At 40.6% G+C, this 16,070-nt stretch overlaps 1 protein-coding gene across 1 annotated transcript; it reads right to left on the bottom strand.

Moving 5' to 3' along the window:
* Window positions 1-972: 972 nt before the first annotated feature.
* cbx7b (chromobox homolog 7b) lies at window positions 973-15,948 on the bottom strand. Its single transcript, XM_005448058.4, has 6 exons — window positions 15,582-15,948; window positions 13,293-13,336; window positions 10,540-10,605; window positions 8,477-8,543; window positions 8,012-8,357; window positions 973-5,869 (listed from the first exon to the last, which is right to left on the bottom strand). Exons 1-6 carry the CDS (start codon window positions 15,648-15,650, stop codon window positions 5,679-5,681), a joined length of 783 nt encoding a protein of 260 aa, XP_005448115.1. The 5' UTR covers window positions 15,651-15,948; the 3' UTR covers window positions 973-5,678.
* Between the last annotated feature and the right edge of the window lie 122 nt (window positions 15,949-16,070).

The following is a 16,070-nucleotide window of genomic DNA, read 5'->3' as shown; positions in this document are numbered from 1 at the left end:
ATCTCAGTCCACGAGGGCCGGTGTCCCTGCAGGTTTTAGATCTCACCCTGGGTCAACACACCTGAATCACATGATTAGCTCATTACCAGGCCTCTGGAGAACTTCAAGACATGTTGAGAAGGTAATTTATCCATTCAAATCAGCTGTGATGGATCAAGGACACATCTAAAACCTGCAGGGACACCGGCCCTCGTGGACTGAGATTGGGGACCCCTGGTCTAGGCTGTCAGTCTGCTGTGTATATTTACTCTGGAACAGGCTGTAAAACTTTGTGAAAGGAGTCCAATACAATATATGTCTTTCTTTAGTCTTTTCACTTGTTAGCTGAAGGGGAGCCACTCTCAGATGATAAAATATAAAACTTCATATCTTGAGTCTGAAGTTGCAGACACATTAAAATTTGCCTCTATGGCACATAAATGCTTATGAGTTTTCTTGTCTTACATTAATTGCTTAATAAATATGTGCTCGGTCTCTAGCCACAAACAAAAAAAGCAATTAGACAGAACAGCGATGTCCATCTCAGCCACTGTATTCAACATGGCGGCTTCCACAAACCGGCAGCTGCTCCTATTTATTTTTAATGTACTAAGTCTAAGTTTATGAGAATGCCTCAACTTGTTGGAAGATGGAATTAAGCACTAATGAATCTATATTTATTTTTACTCAAACTCTAAAACGACTGACTGTACCTTTAAGTAAATGAAATTTCTCTTCCCTGTAGGTCTTGTAACTTGTGTACAGTCCCTTAAGAGGCTTAAGTTGAGAAATGCTTTAAGATCTATTTGTGCCTTTTACATGCAAGCCATGGAGGCTCTCTGACAGAGCTTTGCCTCATATTCAGTTCTTCAGTTCACTTAAAGTGACACCACATGTCGACCCACTGTAGATCTGTTATAACCTTTAGACACAAAACTGCACCTGGAAAAAGTCACTCGAGTCACTGTACATAATCAAGAGGCTGACTTCAAATGATATTAAACATGAGCAACATTTATTTTAGTAGTACCATAGAAATAGTCTATACACGATGACACTTCATAGACCGGAGCATGTAATGTGTAGGGTTACATCACAATAAAGTGCAAGGTTCTTCGCTCAGTGGTGGACGAAAGCAGCACGAGCAACCACGTCAGGCAACGTCAAATCCGAGGTGCTTTTTACGTCATGTCAGCAACACTGGAGTATGGCATGAGCTCAGTGGTTATCACAAACTGTATAAAAAACTATCCTTGTTGGTCATCAAGTGACAAATACACCCTCAAAGAATAAATATACATTCAGGTCAATGTAGAAAAATAACCACTAAAAAATACAGGTTTCCTCTCCGGCTTCCTCCCCGCGTCGCCTCGTTTTTCAAGTCTTAATAACATCATTGAAGGATGGTGAAATCCAGACATACAGAAACAAAAACAAAAAAAACAACCAAACAAAAAACTGGGACAGGAGAGGTGTGTTAATGTGTGTGTAAAAGGGAAATATTAGCCCTAAAAGCTCCACAGACAAAAGTAAAAGAAAAAAAAAAAAGGCAACATCAGGCACTTCCATTCCCTGCAGCTCGTTGTCACACAGAGACAGTTTGAAGATCATGAGAGGCTGACCCATCAATCCTCAGTGTGATATAAACAACATGTGGACCAATGGGACGCCTCTGTGGGAGATTCCATAGATGTGACACATCACACCTGCTCCTGTGTCCCCAGTGGAAGCTTGTGGAGTCAGACTGATCTGCTGGGTCCAGAGTTAGGCTTTACTTCTTAGTTTGTTTTGAATTTGTAATACTGATCATTCAGTGTCGCTCCCTGATAACTCAAACCTTCCACTTTTGATTAACACATCGCAATCATTTGTCAAGGTTTCCATTTATTTGAGCCGCTGGCCGCTCAGCTGTCATGGAATTGGTCATTTTGAACGTTGATAACTTTAATCGTTTTTAATATCATCTAAATGATTTGGATTTCTGTGATTTTCATCTCTCGGTGTTCTGAAACCTTTTTAGCAGAACTGAAGCAAGGTGGTGTTTTAAAGTTCAGTTTAAAGTCATGTATGAACTGCAAAAACTCAACTTTTTCAGTCAACATTAGAAGAAATGTTCATGGAGATGCAGACGAAAGAAGGAATCTCTAAGCAAATCCCGGTGATGAAACTAATGTAAAATAATAAGCCAAACCTACTCGGGTGACCAGAAGCCCCTCCTTATGTGGGAGCGTGCAGCATTTTGATTCCTTGTCCAATCTATGCAATGATACAAAAAGAAACTACTGGAATAAGAAAGAAATAAAAAAGAAGAATACAGGAATATATAAAGCCCTTCGTATCATAGCATAAGAACAAACTTGAGCTTCCTTTTTTCAGTATTGTATTTACTTACTGGGAGAGTTGGAACATGAACAATTTATTGTATTTTTATTTTGTGGTTGGATATGAAGGTATCAGACTACCTCTCAGCATCGCTGACGTGTCCCTCACATTCAGTTTCTTGGGATCTGGTCACCCTAGCTATAGGTTAGCCTGGTCCAAAATGACCTTTTACTCATAAATACTGTCAATATATCATGTTATAGATACTTATGTTATGAGATAACCAATTATAGGTTGCTAGAGATCAGTTGGCGGCCCCTCAGACACCACCGGTCCCTCCGGAAAAAAGTGCATTCTTCTACATACTCTTCACATACTTTGGGTTCCCATTGGTCTTTAGGCTGGTGTGACTGGGGCTTTATACAGTTTGGAAAAGTGTTTTATAAAGCCTGTTACAGCTTCCAACATAAGAGACTCTACATGTAGTTACACCGTTTCAAATTTTAAAGTATAAGACTCTCGTCCTGTTTTACATGTTAATGTCCACGTTAGTCCCTCTTTGTTTTCAGAGACCATTTGTTTTAAACTGAAAGGTTTTCCTGCATTACTAAATGACATTATCACTGGCTAAGAGCCTTAGCCGGCTGTTAGATGATGGGTTACTAATATTATCTGTTTTATTAGCCGAAAAGCACACTTTCTGAAAGTTGTGCTGGAACGCTACACGGTTAACAAAACTAAATGCATCAGCCCAGCTTTTAGTGGAGAGTCTTGTTTGGTAATTGACTTAATGAGGCTTTTCCAGTTTTAAAAGAATCACATTAATGGATAAGGACAGTGGAAATGATATGATAAAAAGGGACTGAATATTGGCGCGAAACATCAGCTGGTAGCAGCTTTAAAACTTCGCCTTTGAAACTCTACCCATCAGTCTTTGCAAAGAGAGCCTCCCGGTGGACACACAAACCTCTATGATGCTAATACAGTGCAATTCCTTAATACATTCTCTCATCAAGTCTCATTTAGTTTCTCATTTTGGTACAAATTTGTCACTTGTATGGTGGGCTATATGTGCGGAGATGAAGAGCTAGTTGAACAGAGAAGACTACACCGTCTTTATATCGCTATAGTAACTGTACTGGAGGAGAAAGGCATGCAGGCGGATCAAATCTTCTCTCGGAGGATTTTGAAACGCATACAAGACTAAAGCCACGTGTTGTACAGTAGTAACAGTCTATGAGTTTACAGGTTACAGGTACAGCACTGTGTGTTAGTATGGGTCTGACACCTAAGCCCACCTCACTGAGTATGTACAAAATGTTTGAGTCCAGTCAGGCTGGCTTAGTGTGGCTCCGTTTACATGCACAGAGAACTCCTCCCTTCTCTTCCTCACGTTTACTAATGTAGCCTGTGTGCTTCAATGACCAGGAGAGCTGTGCCAGTGGGAGCAGAGGCTCCTGGTTGGGATACCCAGGTTGAACAGGTCAAAGGGTAGAGGCCAGACAAATTTGAACCACCTCTAAAGCTAACAAGTCTAAAGCAAAAAAACAAAAAAAAGCCCATAACTATTACACAAACACAGATGGCAAACTCAGATCACGCTGGTGGGGAGTTGTCAGTGGATTTTGCTCGTCATGGGGCAAATGGGCTTAGAGGAAAGAGAAGATCTAATGTAAGGTCAAACATTTAGCCAAGGAATTTGCTCAGGTGCTAATTAAAAATGCAATATCAAAGAAATTGGCTGTTTAACTTTCCAGTTTTGTGCTACTTTAAACTGTGAAACTACTACATATACTTCATCGCTGGAGTTCCTTTCTACTTTACAAGGTTCAAAAATAAAGACTCTGCATGAAAGGTAAGATCCACTCGATTCACAGTGTTCAGTCATAACTATGGATCCACGTAAAGTATGGAGCTCTGCGTTTCCATCACTAAAACCATTGAATTGCCTGCCAGAGCGCCACTTGTTTTCCATCATTGTATAAATGCCTCCGGGATGAACATTTATACAATTTCAAACAGTTACCGGGATTTTAAATCCACATGGGTCAATAATTTGGATATTTGGGACATCAAGGAGAAGAAATACTTCATTCCCAAAGCAACTAAGTTTTTTGTTTCAGGGTGGCTGTTTCACAGTGCCTGTCAGTACTGTCAGGTAGCCTTAACCAATCTCAGTTTAAATGACCCACCACTGACAGCTCGGATGGATTGGTGCGATCTGGCCGCTCTGCTTACTTTATGCAGTGTGCACTTAACAACCAAACCTGGTAAACTAATGAAGCAGGCAGGCGGCTGACTTTTCAAATGGTTTGTCGTGGCAGAAATGTGTTTTGCATCTTTGTTACACCTTGGGGTAACAAAGAAAACCCCTATCCACTACTGTGCGACTGTAGTTGTGTTTCTTTGAAAGACATCTCTAGAGGAGAGCTTTACTTTGGACATCTATGCATTAAGCAATGCCAACAATACAAGTAAAGTCTGGGCCATTTTACCTCCACACATTTCCAGCTGTTTGATTCCAGAGGTCTGAACATTCTTCACATTTGATCTGTCAGTGTTTCTGACTGTACCTTGGTCATGATTAGTTGAAATACTTAATGTGGCCCAGTCTTTGTTCCAGTGGCAAAGGAAAGAACAGATACCAAAATGATTTTGCCAGTATTCAATGCCTTCACAGATATTCAGTACTGTCTTTTCATCACGTTTGTGTTGTTTCATCACGTTTGTGTTGCACCTGTAGGACCTCCTGTTTGAATAACCTAATCTCTCTGTGGAGAAGTAGCTTTCCATGTTTTTCTGTTGTCTTGGTTGTCATAAAAAATGAAAATTCACTTAGAAAAATGGAGCAGAGCAAGATTTTTGCAGTTGTCCACATGAAGTGCCACGTGGACTTCTTCTGTGGCTGATCCACTTATTTAATGCTTGAGAATGCTACGCAAGTTGTATAGTGGCCATTTTTTAAGTTTTGCTCCGAAGGTCCTTGCTGTGGCCATCACTTTTTTTGCTAAATTTAAGTTAGTAAGCCTCTCATTCTACGGGAACCACACAAAATAACTTCCCTTCAGGATTTACTCAAGTTTTAAATCCTGTTCTTAAATTAAAAAGTAATACACTTCTTATTCAAGGCAACTCAGTCTGATTGTAGGAAAAGTGTCAAGAACAATGAAAATAACACTTTACCTGGAGATCAGCTTATATTCAGGTGACTCTGTGCATGTAAATTTACCACTCAGAAAGCTGGGAGTGGCTGGCAATGAGACAAGCAGAGAGAGAGTGAAAACACCTACTGTGGCACCTTTTACACACTGTGTCGGTGCCTCCAGGTCCCTCTCACCATGCCTCCACTGCTAACCTGCCAACCCAATTTCCAGCATTCAGACTTTCAGGCCCCAGTCTCTGAAGAAGCCTTTGGCCACTCTTGACTCTCGGAAAGTCACTGTGAGGGAGTTCAGAGTGATATCTGTGACGGTTACTTCTCCCGGACAAATGACGGGTCTCCAGATATTTTCTGATGTGGTGCCCTCGTCTGGTCCGGTGGCGCTCCAGCCGTCTGTCCTCTCATGTCCTGGTTGAAGCAGGGACACAGAGGGAGAAAGGCAGAAGGTGAAAAGTCTACATTTACACTAAGACAACTACTGCATCAAGGCTGCCACTTGTGTTCTGAGTTAGCCTGCCTTGACTGATCTGTTTTGATGCATGTTATAAACTGACAGAAGCAGACTGAGTGCACGTGGCTGCTTATGTTTCCCAGATGACAGAAGAGCACACTACGGTTGGGATTACTGCACGATCATGCAGAACAGTGAATATCAACAAGACCACTCCCTGTTACTGAATTAGGAGAGGAGGGAATCCCCATTAAATTCAATTCAAATAGCACCAAATCACAACAAGAGTCACCTCAAGGTGCTTTATATTGTCAGGTACAGACCTTACAATAATACAGAACACCCCATCAATCAGACAATCTCCAAGCACTTGGTGAAAGTGGGAAAGAAAAACTCCCTTTTCACAGAAAGGGGAAAAGGTGAGGTGAGAAAGAAGACAGTTTTTGGAGAGACGACAAAAGACACAAGAGAGATTAAAAATAACTAATGATCACTAATTACTATAATAACTATTGGAGATTATGTATCTGAATTTCAGGAGCAGGACCACGCCTCCAAACACGCTCCTTCCGGCTGCCATCTATATAGGTTCCCCTAGTTCTGCAATCTGATCATTCTCGTTTACGTGCCCCACCCTCCCTCCCTCCTTCTTCTCCATTCTTCAACTTCTTCACTCCTATTTAGTACATGGGGAGCTGCCAGGCCCGGGAGCCATCGCCAGTCCCCTTCGAGGCCTTCCCCAAACCGCAGCTCAGTTCATGTCAAAGCATTCACTTTTACCTACTAAAACGCTGACCAACTCAAAATGAGGACGTGGGCCCAGCTAGTGAAATGACTCATAGTAAGTAAATGACAAATCAATCAAATCAATCCCAGACCATCTCTCTTTATCGGGGCAAAACAATATTTATCAAACATAAACAATTTATCCATCCAGTTTCTTCCACTTATTCAACCTTGGATCAGGGTTGCAGCAGGATAAACAGGGTATTCCAGATGTCTTTTTCCCCTACTGTTTTCCACTTCCCTGTGGGGTTTTAAAGATACATACTCTCTCCAGCGAGTTCTGGGTCTACCCTGTGTACGTGTTATAGCAGCTGGGTGGGGAGGAGCCCAGGAGATATCCTGAGTAGATGTGTGAAAATTTGTAACACAAACAATTGTGCATTCACAGACTTACACTGTGGCCTGGACACCCTTCTGGATAACACTAGTATTAAGAGAACAGCATGATAGTCTGCTGACAGCTGGGAGATGCTCTGTCACTACAGTACATTTACAGAACAGAACAGAGAGATGGAGGATGAAGAAAAAAGACTAGAGTTATACTAGAAGTGCTGAAAGGTGGTGTAGCCCATCTTCCAGCCTATGATGGGTGGGAGAAGTGACCTTGATATGGATCAGCAGAAGAAAATGGACGGATGGTATCTCATATTGAAAAACAACTGCACGTGGATGGGACTTATCGTTGATCAGAAGGACAGCAAGGTAGAAACAACAGGAACTGCAACAACAGACATGTATAGTAGGTGATTCTCAGCCACCTAGAGATGTAGACGTGAGTGTGTGGTTGCCCTTCTCTCTGTGTTAGTCACTTGATTGATGGACTTAAGCCCCTCTCCCCTCCTGACTTGGGTCTTTGCGCTCCAAACAGCAGAACAAGCTACTTAAAACCTTAGAAAAGGACCAGTCAGTGAGGGTTGATTGGGACAAAAACAACCCGGTGTCAATGCTTGTATCAAGTTAATGTAGTTAATGTAGTCAGTTAACTAAAAAAAGCAATAACAAAGATAGACAAGTCATTATTTTTATCTATTAAATACTGTTGCTTGTTTATTAACTGGCCCCTGAACTCCTGTCATTTCATGAGAGCATCCAAGAGGCAAACACAGCTGTGAATAAACTGCTGCCTTAGATTTAGAAGCAAACTGAGACTATATTCCACCCTTTGCAGGATTTGCTCTTCAATCGGCTCAGTATGAGCTCAGAATGAGGGACTTTTAATATTTTTGGTAGGATGCCCAGTGACAAAGAGAGTCAAGTAAATGTGGCGCGTGATGCTGATTAGAGTCCACTGGCTGACCAAGTGACACACATACCATTTAAAATGCCATTGCTCTCCTTTGCTGTGTTCTTCTGAGTCTCCTCTTGCTCTTCCTCCCTGTCCTCATCATCTTCCATGCTGTTTTCTTCCTCTTCCTCGTCCTCCTCCTCCTCGTCTTCCTCTCCATGCTCTACCCAGTTCTCTTGTCTTGGACTTGGAGGGTTTGAGTTAAAGCATCTGAACTCCTTCCTCCTCAGTCTGTGTTGTGCTTGTGATTCCTGTCTGTACGACTGATGGTCATCCTCGGGGAGCAGAGAGCGTGTCAGAGACAGACGCAGGCGCGGTTCAGGTTTTTCGGGAATCTTGTGAGCGCTGCGGAGATCCATGGTGTAGACAGTATTCTAAATCAAGATCAAACAGACAAAGAAAAAAGAGTAACATCGTTGTCAGGCCCCAATGAGAGAAACAGAGTTTGAATTTTATACATATACATATTTTTTAATCAAATTCCAAACTTTACCTGCAGAAGGATTCTTTTGGATTTGGATCCTTTCCTTCTGGGACCCAGAGCTCGTTCTCTCTGTTCTCTGGAAAAACCAAGCAGACCTTTGTCAGGCTGGCAGAGAAATGTTCAAACAATAACTGTCTGGAAAGGAAAAGTGTCCAAGCCAAATTGTGCGCTATGACTTGGGGTCAGAAAGTCTGAAAAGAGCTGTACTGTAATGTTGGGAAGCTTTGAGGTACTACATTAGACAACAACCACTCAAACTACGCCATGTGTGCCATCATACATAGAGACACTGTGCATCACTGTGCACAACTGTTGCTCACCACCCAACAACTTTGGCCCCTCCTTAATTAATTCAAGCTGAAAGGTTGCGATTGTGACATTTTGGAATCACTGCAGACGCACAAATGTAAATGGTCAGAGAGGGGCTTTCAAAAAGGCTTCTAAAAATAGTCTTCCAGTGTTGCCCAAGGAGACTACCTACATGCTTTACTTCAATATTCGTCCAAAAATTATATAAAAAATTATATGTGTGTGTGTGTGTGTGTGTGTGTGTGTTGTTTAGCAATTCTCATTTCAGAAATCACCAACATGTATATGATTACAGAACCAGGTACCAATCTAGAGGTTATACAAACAAATAAGAAGAAATCTTATGTCTTATTTCAAATGTCATAGTTAAATGCAAATTTCTGTCTATGTTTTTATATGTGGTTTTTGATGATTTATGATGATTAGTAAATCCAAATAATTGAATTCTACATGTGTATAAAATCAAGCAGACTGTTTTTACGAACACTGAAAGAATGGGTCGCTCTCAGGGGCTCAGTGAATTACAGGATCGTACCGTGATAGGATGAAACCTGTGCAACGAGTCCAGTCGTGGAATTTTCTTGCTATTAAATGTTCCACAGTCAACTGTTAGTGTTATTATAACAAAGTGGAAACGACTGGAGGAAACGATGACAACTCAGCCAAGAAAAATCAGCAGTGCGGTAGCAGTGCGGTCAGCAGATGCTGAGGCACATACTGCGCAGAGATCACCTACTTTCTGCAGAGTCAGTCGCTACAGACCTCTAAACTTCATGTGGCCTTTAGATTAGCTCAAGAACAGTGTGTAGAGAGCTTCATGGAATGGTTTTCCAGGGTCAAGCAGCTGCATCCAAACCTTACATCACCAAGCCAAATGCAAAGCGTTGAACAAGGAGGTGTAAAGCACGCTGCCACTGGACTCTAGAGCAGTCCAGACTCTTTGCATCTCTAAATCCCTCTTCTCTGTCCAGTAAACCAATGGACAAGTCTGGGTTTGGTGACTGCCTGGAGATTGGTACTGTGGCATTGTGCCAAGTGTCAACTTCCAGGCCTTCTCATCCAGCATCATTGTCTGTTCTCACAAATGCCCTTCTGGAAGAATTATCAAAAATTCCTATAAACACGCTCCTAAACCTTGTGGAAAGCCATCCCAGAAGCTTCAACAGCTTCAGAGGGTGGGCCAACATCATATTAAACCCTATGGATTAAGAATGGGATGTGAGTCAAGTTTATATGTACGTGAAGGCAGATGAAGAAATACTTTTGGCAATATAGTAAAACTAATATATATATATATATATATATATATATATATATATATATACAGTGGCTTGCAAAAGTGTCTCTACCAAAGCTGGTAGAGACATACCCTAAAAGACTGGCAGCTGTAATTGCAGCAAAAGGTGGTTCTACAAAGTATTGACTCAGGGGGCTGAATAATTACGCACATCCCACTTTGCAGTTATTTATTTGTAAAAAATGTTTGGAATCATGTATGATTTTCGTTCCACTTCTCACGTGTACACCACTTTGTATTGGTCTTTCACCTGGAATTCCAATAAAATTGATTCATGTTTGTGGCTGTAATGTGACAAAATGTGGGAAAGTTCAAGGGGGCCGAATACTTTTGCAAGCCACTGTATATATATATGCACACATTTATAAACAAAATTCAGACTCTGCATGTCAGTTTGTGTTAAATAAAGGAGTAAAATACAAAGGTGAAAAAATGAATGACAAATGGTGGCTGAAGGCAGCCTTACTTCTCTTCGTAGGCTTGAACCAAGCGCCGGTCCAGAATGTGTTCCTCAGGTTCCCAAGTGCTGTACCTGTAGGATGATACAAAAAGTATATAAAAGCTTTCTTCATTTTTCAGTGACCTCCATAAATAATTTATTATTATAATCATTTAGGTAATTAAAATCAGTCTGTTGATTCATTTAAAAACAAGGCCAAAGAAGTGCTGACATAGTGTCTTTATTGTATTTCTAAATAAGAAAAACAAACTTCTGAACTCTAGTTAAAATAAATTCTTGCTCTGGTGTAACTTTTCAAAACTGCATTACTAGATTTGTTAGTATGTTGGTATTTAAAACATTAAAACCACTGACAGCTGAAGTGAAAAACACTGATTGTCTGCATACAATAAAAAGTTCTTCTGGGAACCCTTAGATTTTAACATTCATGTGGATGTTACCTGACATGTACCACCCACGTAAACATTGCTCCAGGCCAGAAGCGGCTGATGATAGCGGCTTACCCCGGGAGAATAATGTGCCCATGCACACTGCAAAAACTGCTCAGGAATGACTTGAGGAACACGACAAAGATCCCAATGCGTTGACCCGACCTCCATGCTCCCAAGATCTCAATACAATTGAACAGGACGACCTACCCCGCAACACACAGGGCCCAAAGAAGGACACTCCCAGAGATCCTGTATCCATGCCCCAATGGGTGGCAGCACTAAGGGGACCTACACAGTATCAGGCAGGTGGTTTTAATGTTGTAGTGGGTCAGCGTATACACAACCCCATTCCCGCAAAGTCAAGACACAAAAAATCCCATTTAAAACCTGTATTTAAGCTGAAATAAAACAATGACGACATATTGAATGTTTAATTGATCGAGAGGTTTTTATTATTATAAAAACCAATTCTCATTTTAAATTCATGCATGGTGTCAGTAACATATTACAATAAAAGCTGGATCATAAGGATGAGCACCACTGTGTTCTTTTAACAACACTAACTGTTTAGGGACTGAGAAAAGCAGCTGCTGTAGTCATGAAAGGAAAATATTTACCCACTGTTGCTTGATATATAACTCCTTCCTCTTGCTTCCTCTTGCTTTTTAATATGTCTCTATGGCTCTTTAATAATGATGGCTCTTTATTAGAAACTGATTCTGCTGTAATAGATGTCAAAGCAGTTTGCTACTCTCTTCTACAATAAAACAACCCTTCCCTAAAGAAGTAATGGTCTGGATGGTAGTATACATAGATTGCTCCAAAATCTATAGTATGGTTCAGCATTAATGGTGCCTTAGCAGAAGTGCAGATTAACTGTGCCAATGTACATCTTGTTGTGCTCATAACAAACCAAACAGTTCCTCTACCCTTTAGCCTGGAGGACACAGCATCCATAATTTCAAGAAAGAATTTTAAATTCTGACTTATCAGACCGTAAGACAAATTTTCACTTTGCCTCAGTCCATCCAAAGTGAGTTTACATCTAGAGAAAGTGACAGTTTGAAGATTTCCACAATAAGACTGTGTCAAACTTTAATCCAGAGCTATCTAACAGCCTGATAACTATGGTCATTCAATAGTGGTTCTCCCCTGCATAGCTTTTCTCTGAATACCATCCATCCATTCTCTTCTGCTTATCAGGGTCGTAGGGGGTGGAGCCTGTCCCAGCTACCATAGAGCAAGAGGGAGGGTACACCCTGGACAGGTCACCAGTCCGTCACAGGGCTAACACATAGAGAGAGACAATCATTACCACTCAAATTCACACCTACGGGCACTTTAGAATCATTAATTAACCTAACCCCACTAACTGCATTCTTAGGAAGGCAGAGTACCCAGGGAGAACATGCAAACTCCACACAGAAAGGCCCGAGCCAGATGGTAGCCTGGTGGAATGGAACTCAGGACCTTCTTGCTGTGAGGCAACAGTGCTAATCACCACGCCACACCATATGTGATGAAATCCCCTAATTCTCTGCGATTTTGCTCTGACAAACATTCTTACAATGTCAAACTGCCAAAGCACAGACCTCGTCTATAGGATGTCCTATTATCCAATCATACTGCTACTGTACATTAACTGATTTGTTATGAGATCATCCCGTTTTTGTTGTCCCTGTTTCAAATTTTCTGAAAGACGCAGCTTGCATCCAATTGAAAATGGGCATGTTTGTCAACAAATGATTACATTTCTAATTTCACAACATCTGATGCATTGTTTATATACTTTTAAAAAGATAAATATGATTGATGAATGATTGCAATTTTGAACAGTCTGTTTATGTGGAGAGTAAGTCTTGGCCCAACTGGCATTTCTTCATATTTTGCTAGGAAAATGAGAAACAGGTGCTGGAATTTATTGTAACATGTGCAACCATGCACAGAAATTCAGTCTGTAGGCAAAATCTGAGTTTGCACACTTTTAACAAGCCAGAAAGTCCATATATAATATGACCAACTTTATTCTTCATATAGTCTGAAGTCTTTTAGGCATGCTTTCTTGTAATGTTTTAAACTTTAGGAATAGCTCTCCGGGCTTCTTGAAGAATACTCCAAAGCTCTTCTTTGGATGCTAGTTGCGTTTTACCTTCAGAAAGCCAAAGGACTACTGTTCAAAACCACTTTCAAAAAGTTACAGGGAAAACTGGGTCCTGTTAAGTACAATATTTAAAAAATGAGGGGTGGCTCAAGACTTTTGCATACCACTCTCTGAGTCACATGCAGTTCCATTTCATGTTATCCATCTTATTCTTCTAATCTACTCACTTTGGAGGCCATCCTTTCCACTTCAGCAGATACTCCACATTCCCCTGTGGAGACAAAGTTTCAGAGCAGCGTCAGATATAGAGTAGTTTTTGTTTTTTCCCCCGTTATGAACTGTTTAAGTTATTGAAGAAACAAATTACAAGCAAAAAAAAAAAGGCACAGTCATGTCTGAAAAAAGTGATACCTATTGGAAACTAATGTGTCTTTTTTCTGCTCCTCTCTTCTCTTTTTCCTCCACTCACAGTGGATCTTGTGACCTACTGTGAGTGCCTTCACCTCCAGGTTGGGAACCACTGCCAAGCACAATGAAATCAGCCCATCAACAATTACCTCATCTCTCAGATGCACAATGTCTCATTTTGATGCAACTTAAGGGAGTGCATCGCTATTCTGTGCAGCATTTTCACATTTAAACTGATTTAACTGCCTGGATGTGATATCGCGGGGCCAGTCGGTTAGATTTGATGGTATCAGGTTGTTCAGGTCACAATGTCAAACTCATAAAGGTTGTAACTTTTCCATCAGTGACTTGGATTTCATTGAAATTGCAGTTTGCTACAACCAGAGGTGGTTGCTTCCTTTGTGGTACATAGTAAGTTTGTCTCTTTTAAGCTTTTATGTGTGAAACTATATAAACAACATTAGAAATCCTAAATGTAACACATTATACAAGTATATCATATGAAAACACAGTAATATGACTACAAATCTGAAATGGAACAAATCAAACTTTAAATTAGTTTATTTAATGATTATCTGTTATTTCTTATCTATTTCAGGCCTTTCCTCATCGCATTCTCGTTAAATGTGCAGGAAGATGTTGCCATGATTTCATCAGAAGATATCTATAATTAACACAATTCAAAATGTATTGTATGTTTTTCACATACTAGCAAATCTACTCAGATTAGTCATCCTCTGTGACATCATCCAATAATAACTTCCAGGCTCTCAACGGTATTCTCAGTCGGTGAAATCACCGCTTTTCCCCGACTTCATTTTAATCACTAGTTACACAAAAAAAAGACTGTATAATTAAAAGCACCTCATATGTTTGACTGTAATAAATACATTTATTACCTATCCTTTCTAAACCTTCTAAGAAGATCACATAAATAACAGAGCCAATATAGAATTTTAAAGACTGATACTGATATTTGATGTTTTAAAAATCTGATATATTGGCCAATATATCAACATACGACTACTATACTAATACTGCTACAATATACTACACAAGAAATTACTTTAATGGTAGTAGTTAATATTAGTATTTATTTATGAATACAGTTTAAAAATAATCTTGTTTTACTGTCACAACAAGTTATATACATGTGCTGCCTGCCTGATGCGCTCAGATCCACTGGTTGCTGGTTGTTGTTATTATGTTGCAGAGACTCTGTTGGACAAACTATGCAACAATAACAGTTATAACATGGATGAAGGTTGTTTCTCCCGTCTCTAATAAATATTATGCATGTAAATATTACATACGCACTGTATTGAAAATGTATTTTGTTGCTAAAATGTAAAGAGCAATTCCCTTTTAGATTCTCTGTGAACTCTGGCATCCCCAAATCTCAAAACAAAAAAGTAGTTTTACTCTGTAAAGCCTGTATTTAAGCTCAGCGTCACACCATTTATACAGAATACCAGTATAAATTCATATTAAGGCCCATTACAAAACTACATATGAAAGTTCACATTACTCTACTCACCATTTAATAAAACTCTTTGTACTTAATATTATGGGTTGCGTATGACTTGGGAAACAAGTATGTAAGTGGATCTTAAGCATTGTATTTATATTCTGTATATTAGTTGTTGACACTGGTGGAAACCACTAGTTTCAGGGGCCCTCCCTGTGCCCTGCGAGTAAACAAAGGCTAGCGTCGCACCTGCACATGTCAATACAACACGGTAACTTAGACCCAAACACAATTAGCGAGCAAATGGGCCCAAAAGCAGAGTATTTGGGGGTTGATAGCCCGTCCTCCTTCAACCCATATAAGCCAAACACCTGACACTTTAAGCTGTAGTACAGGAACAACAGTCTCCGTGTCAAATCAAAGGGACATCCTCCGCTCACCTGCTCCCTCAATACACTCCGCAATTAGATAACCAGCTTAGAAACGCTGCTCTCCTCGTTTAATCTCCAAAGCTTTCATTAGCATCTTTAAAGTAGCATTCTGGTTCACCAAAAGAAAAAGAAAAAAAGCGTGTCTCCTTAAAGTGCTGAGAGCTAGAGAGGCTGATAATTTGGCCGCATTTTGTTTTTTACACGCTTACCTTTCTAACTCTTTTCTTGACGATTGATTCCACGGCAAACACTTGCTCTCCGATCGCTGACAGCTCCATCTCTTCGCACGCCGCCGTCCGCTGGCTTTTAACTGTCAAAGTAACGTCCCTCTCCCCGACAAACTAAGCTAACGTTAACTGCGTATGACAGCCCTCCCTCGGATACGTCTTCTTCCACGCGTGTCTCCTTCGGCTGCCTCGTTTTCCTGACAGTTTAAAGGCCCATTTATCCAGAGCGACTTCCTTTTGCTGGCTCTTTCCATGCGTCCAGTGACTTTACAAAATCTGCGACACATCTGCACACCGCTTCGCGCGCGCCCGCTCTGGCCCAAAGCGCGTTTCCGGCGCGCGCCACCAGCTTCCCCATCATCCTTATTATGCAGCGTGTATACGGATGCCAAAGACGGTGATAGTACTTTCCTCCTCTGCTTCACTTAAAGCAGCAGCACCGTAGTATAAACAGTCATTCGTTTATTATAA

This window comes from Oreochromis niloticus, linkage group LG8 (genome assembly GCF_001858045.2).
Source record: "Oreochromis niloticus isolate F11D_XX linkage group LG8, O_niloticus_UMD_NMBU, whole genome shotgun sequence".
Lineage (NCBI taxonomy): Eukaryota > Metazoa > Chordata > Actinopteri > Cichliformes > Cichlidae > Oreochromis > Oreochromis niloticus.
Note: the sequence above shows the minus strand (reverse complement) of the source record. Positions and strands in the feature narration are given on the sequence as shown.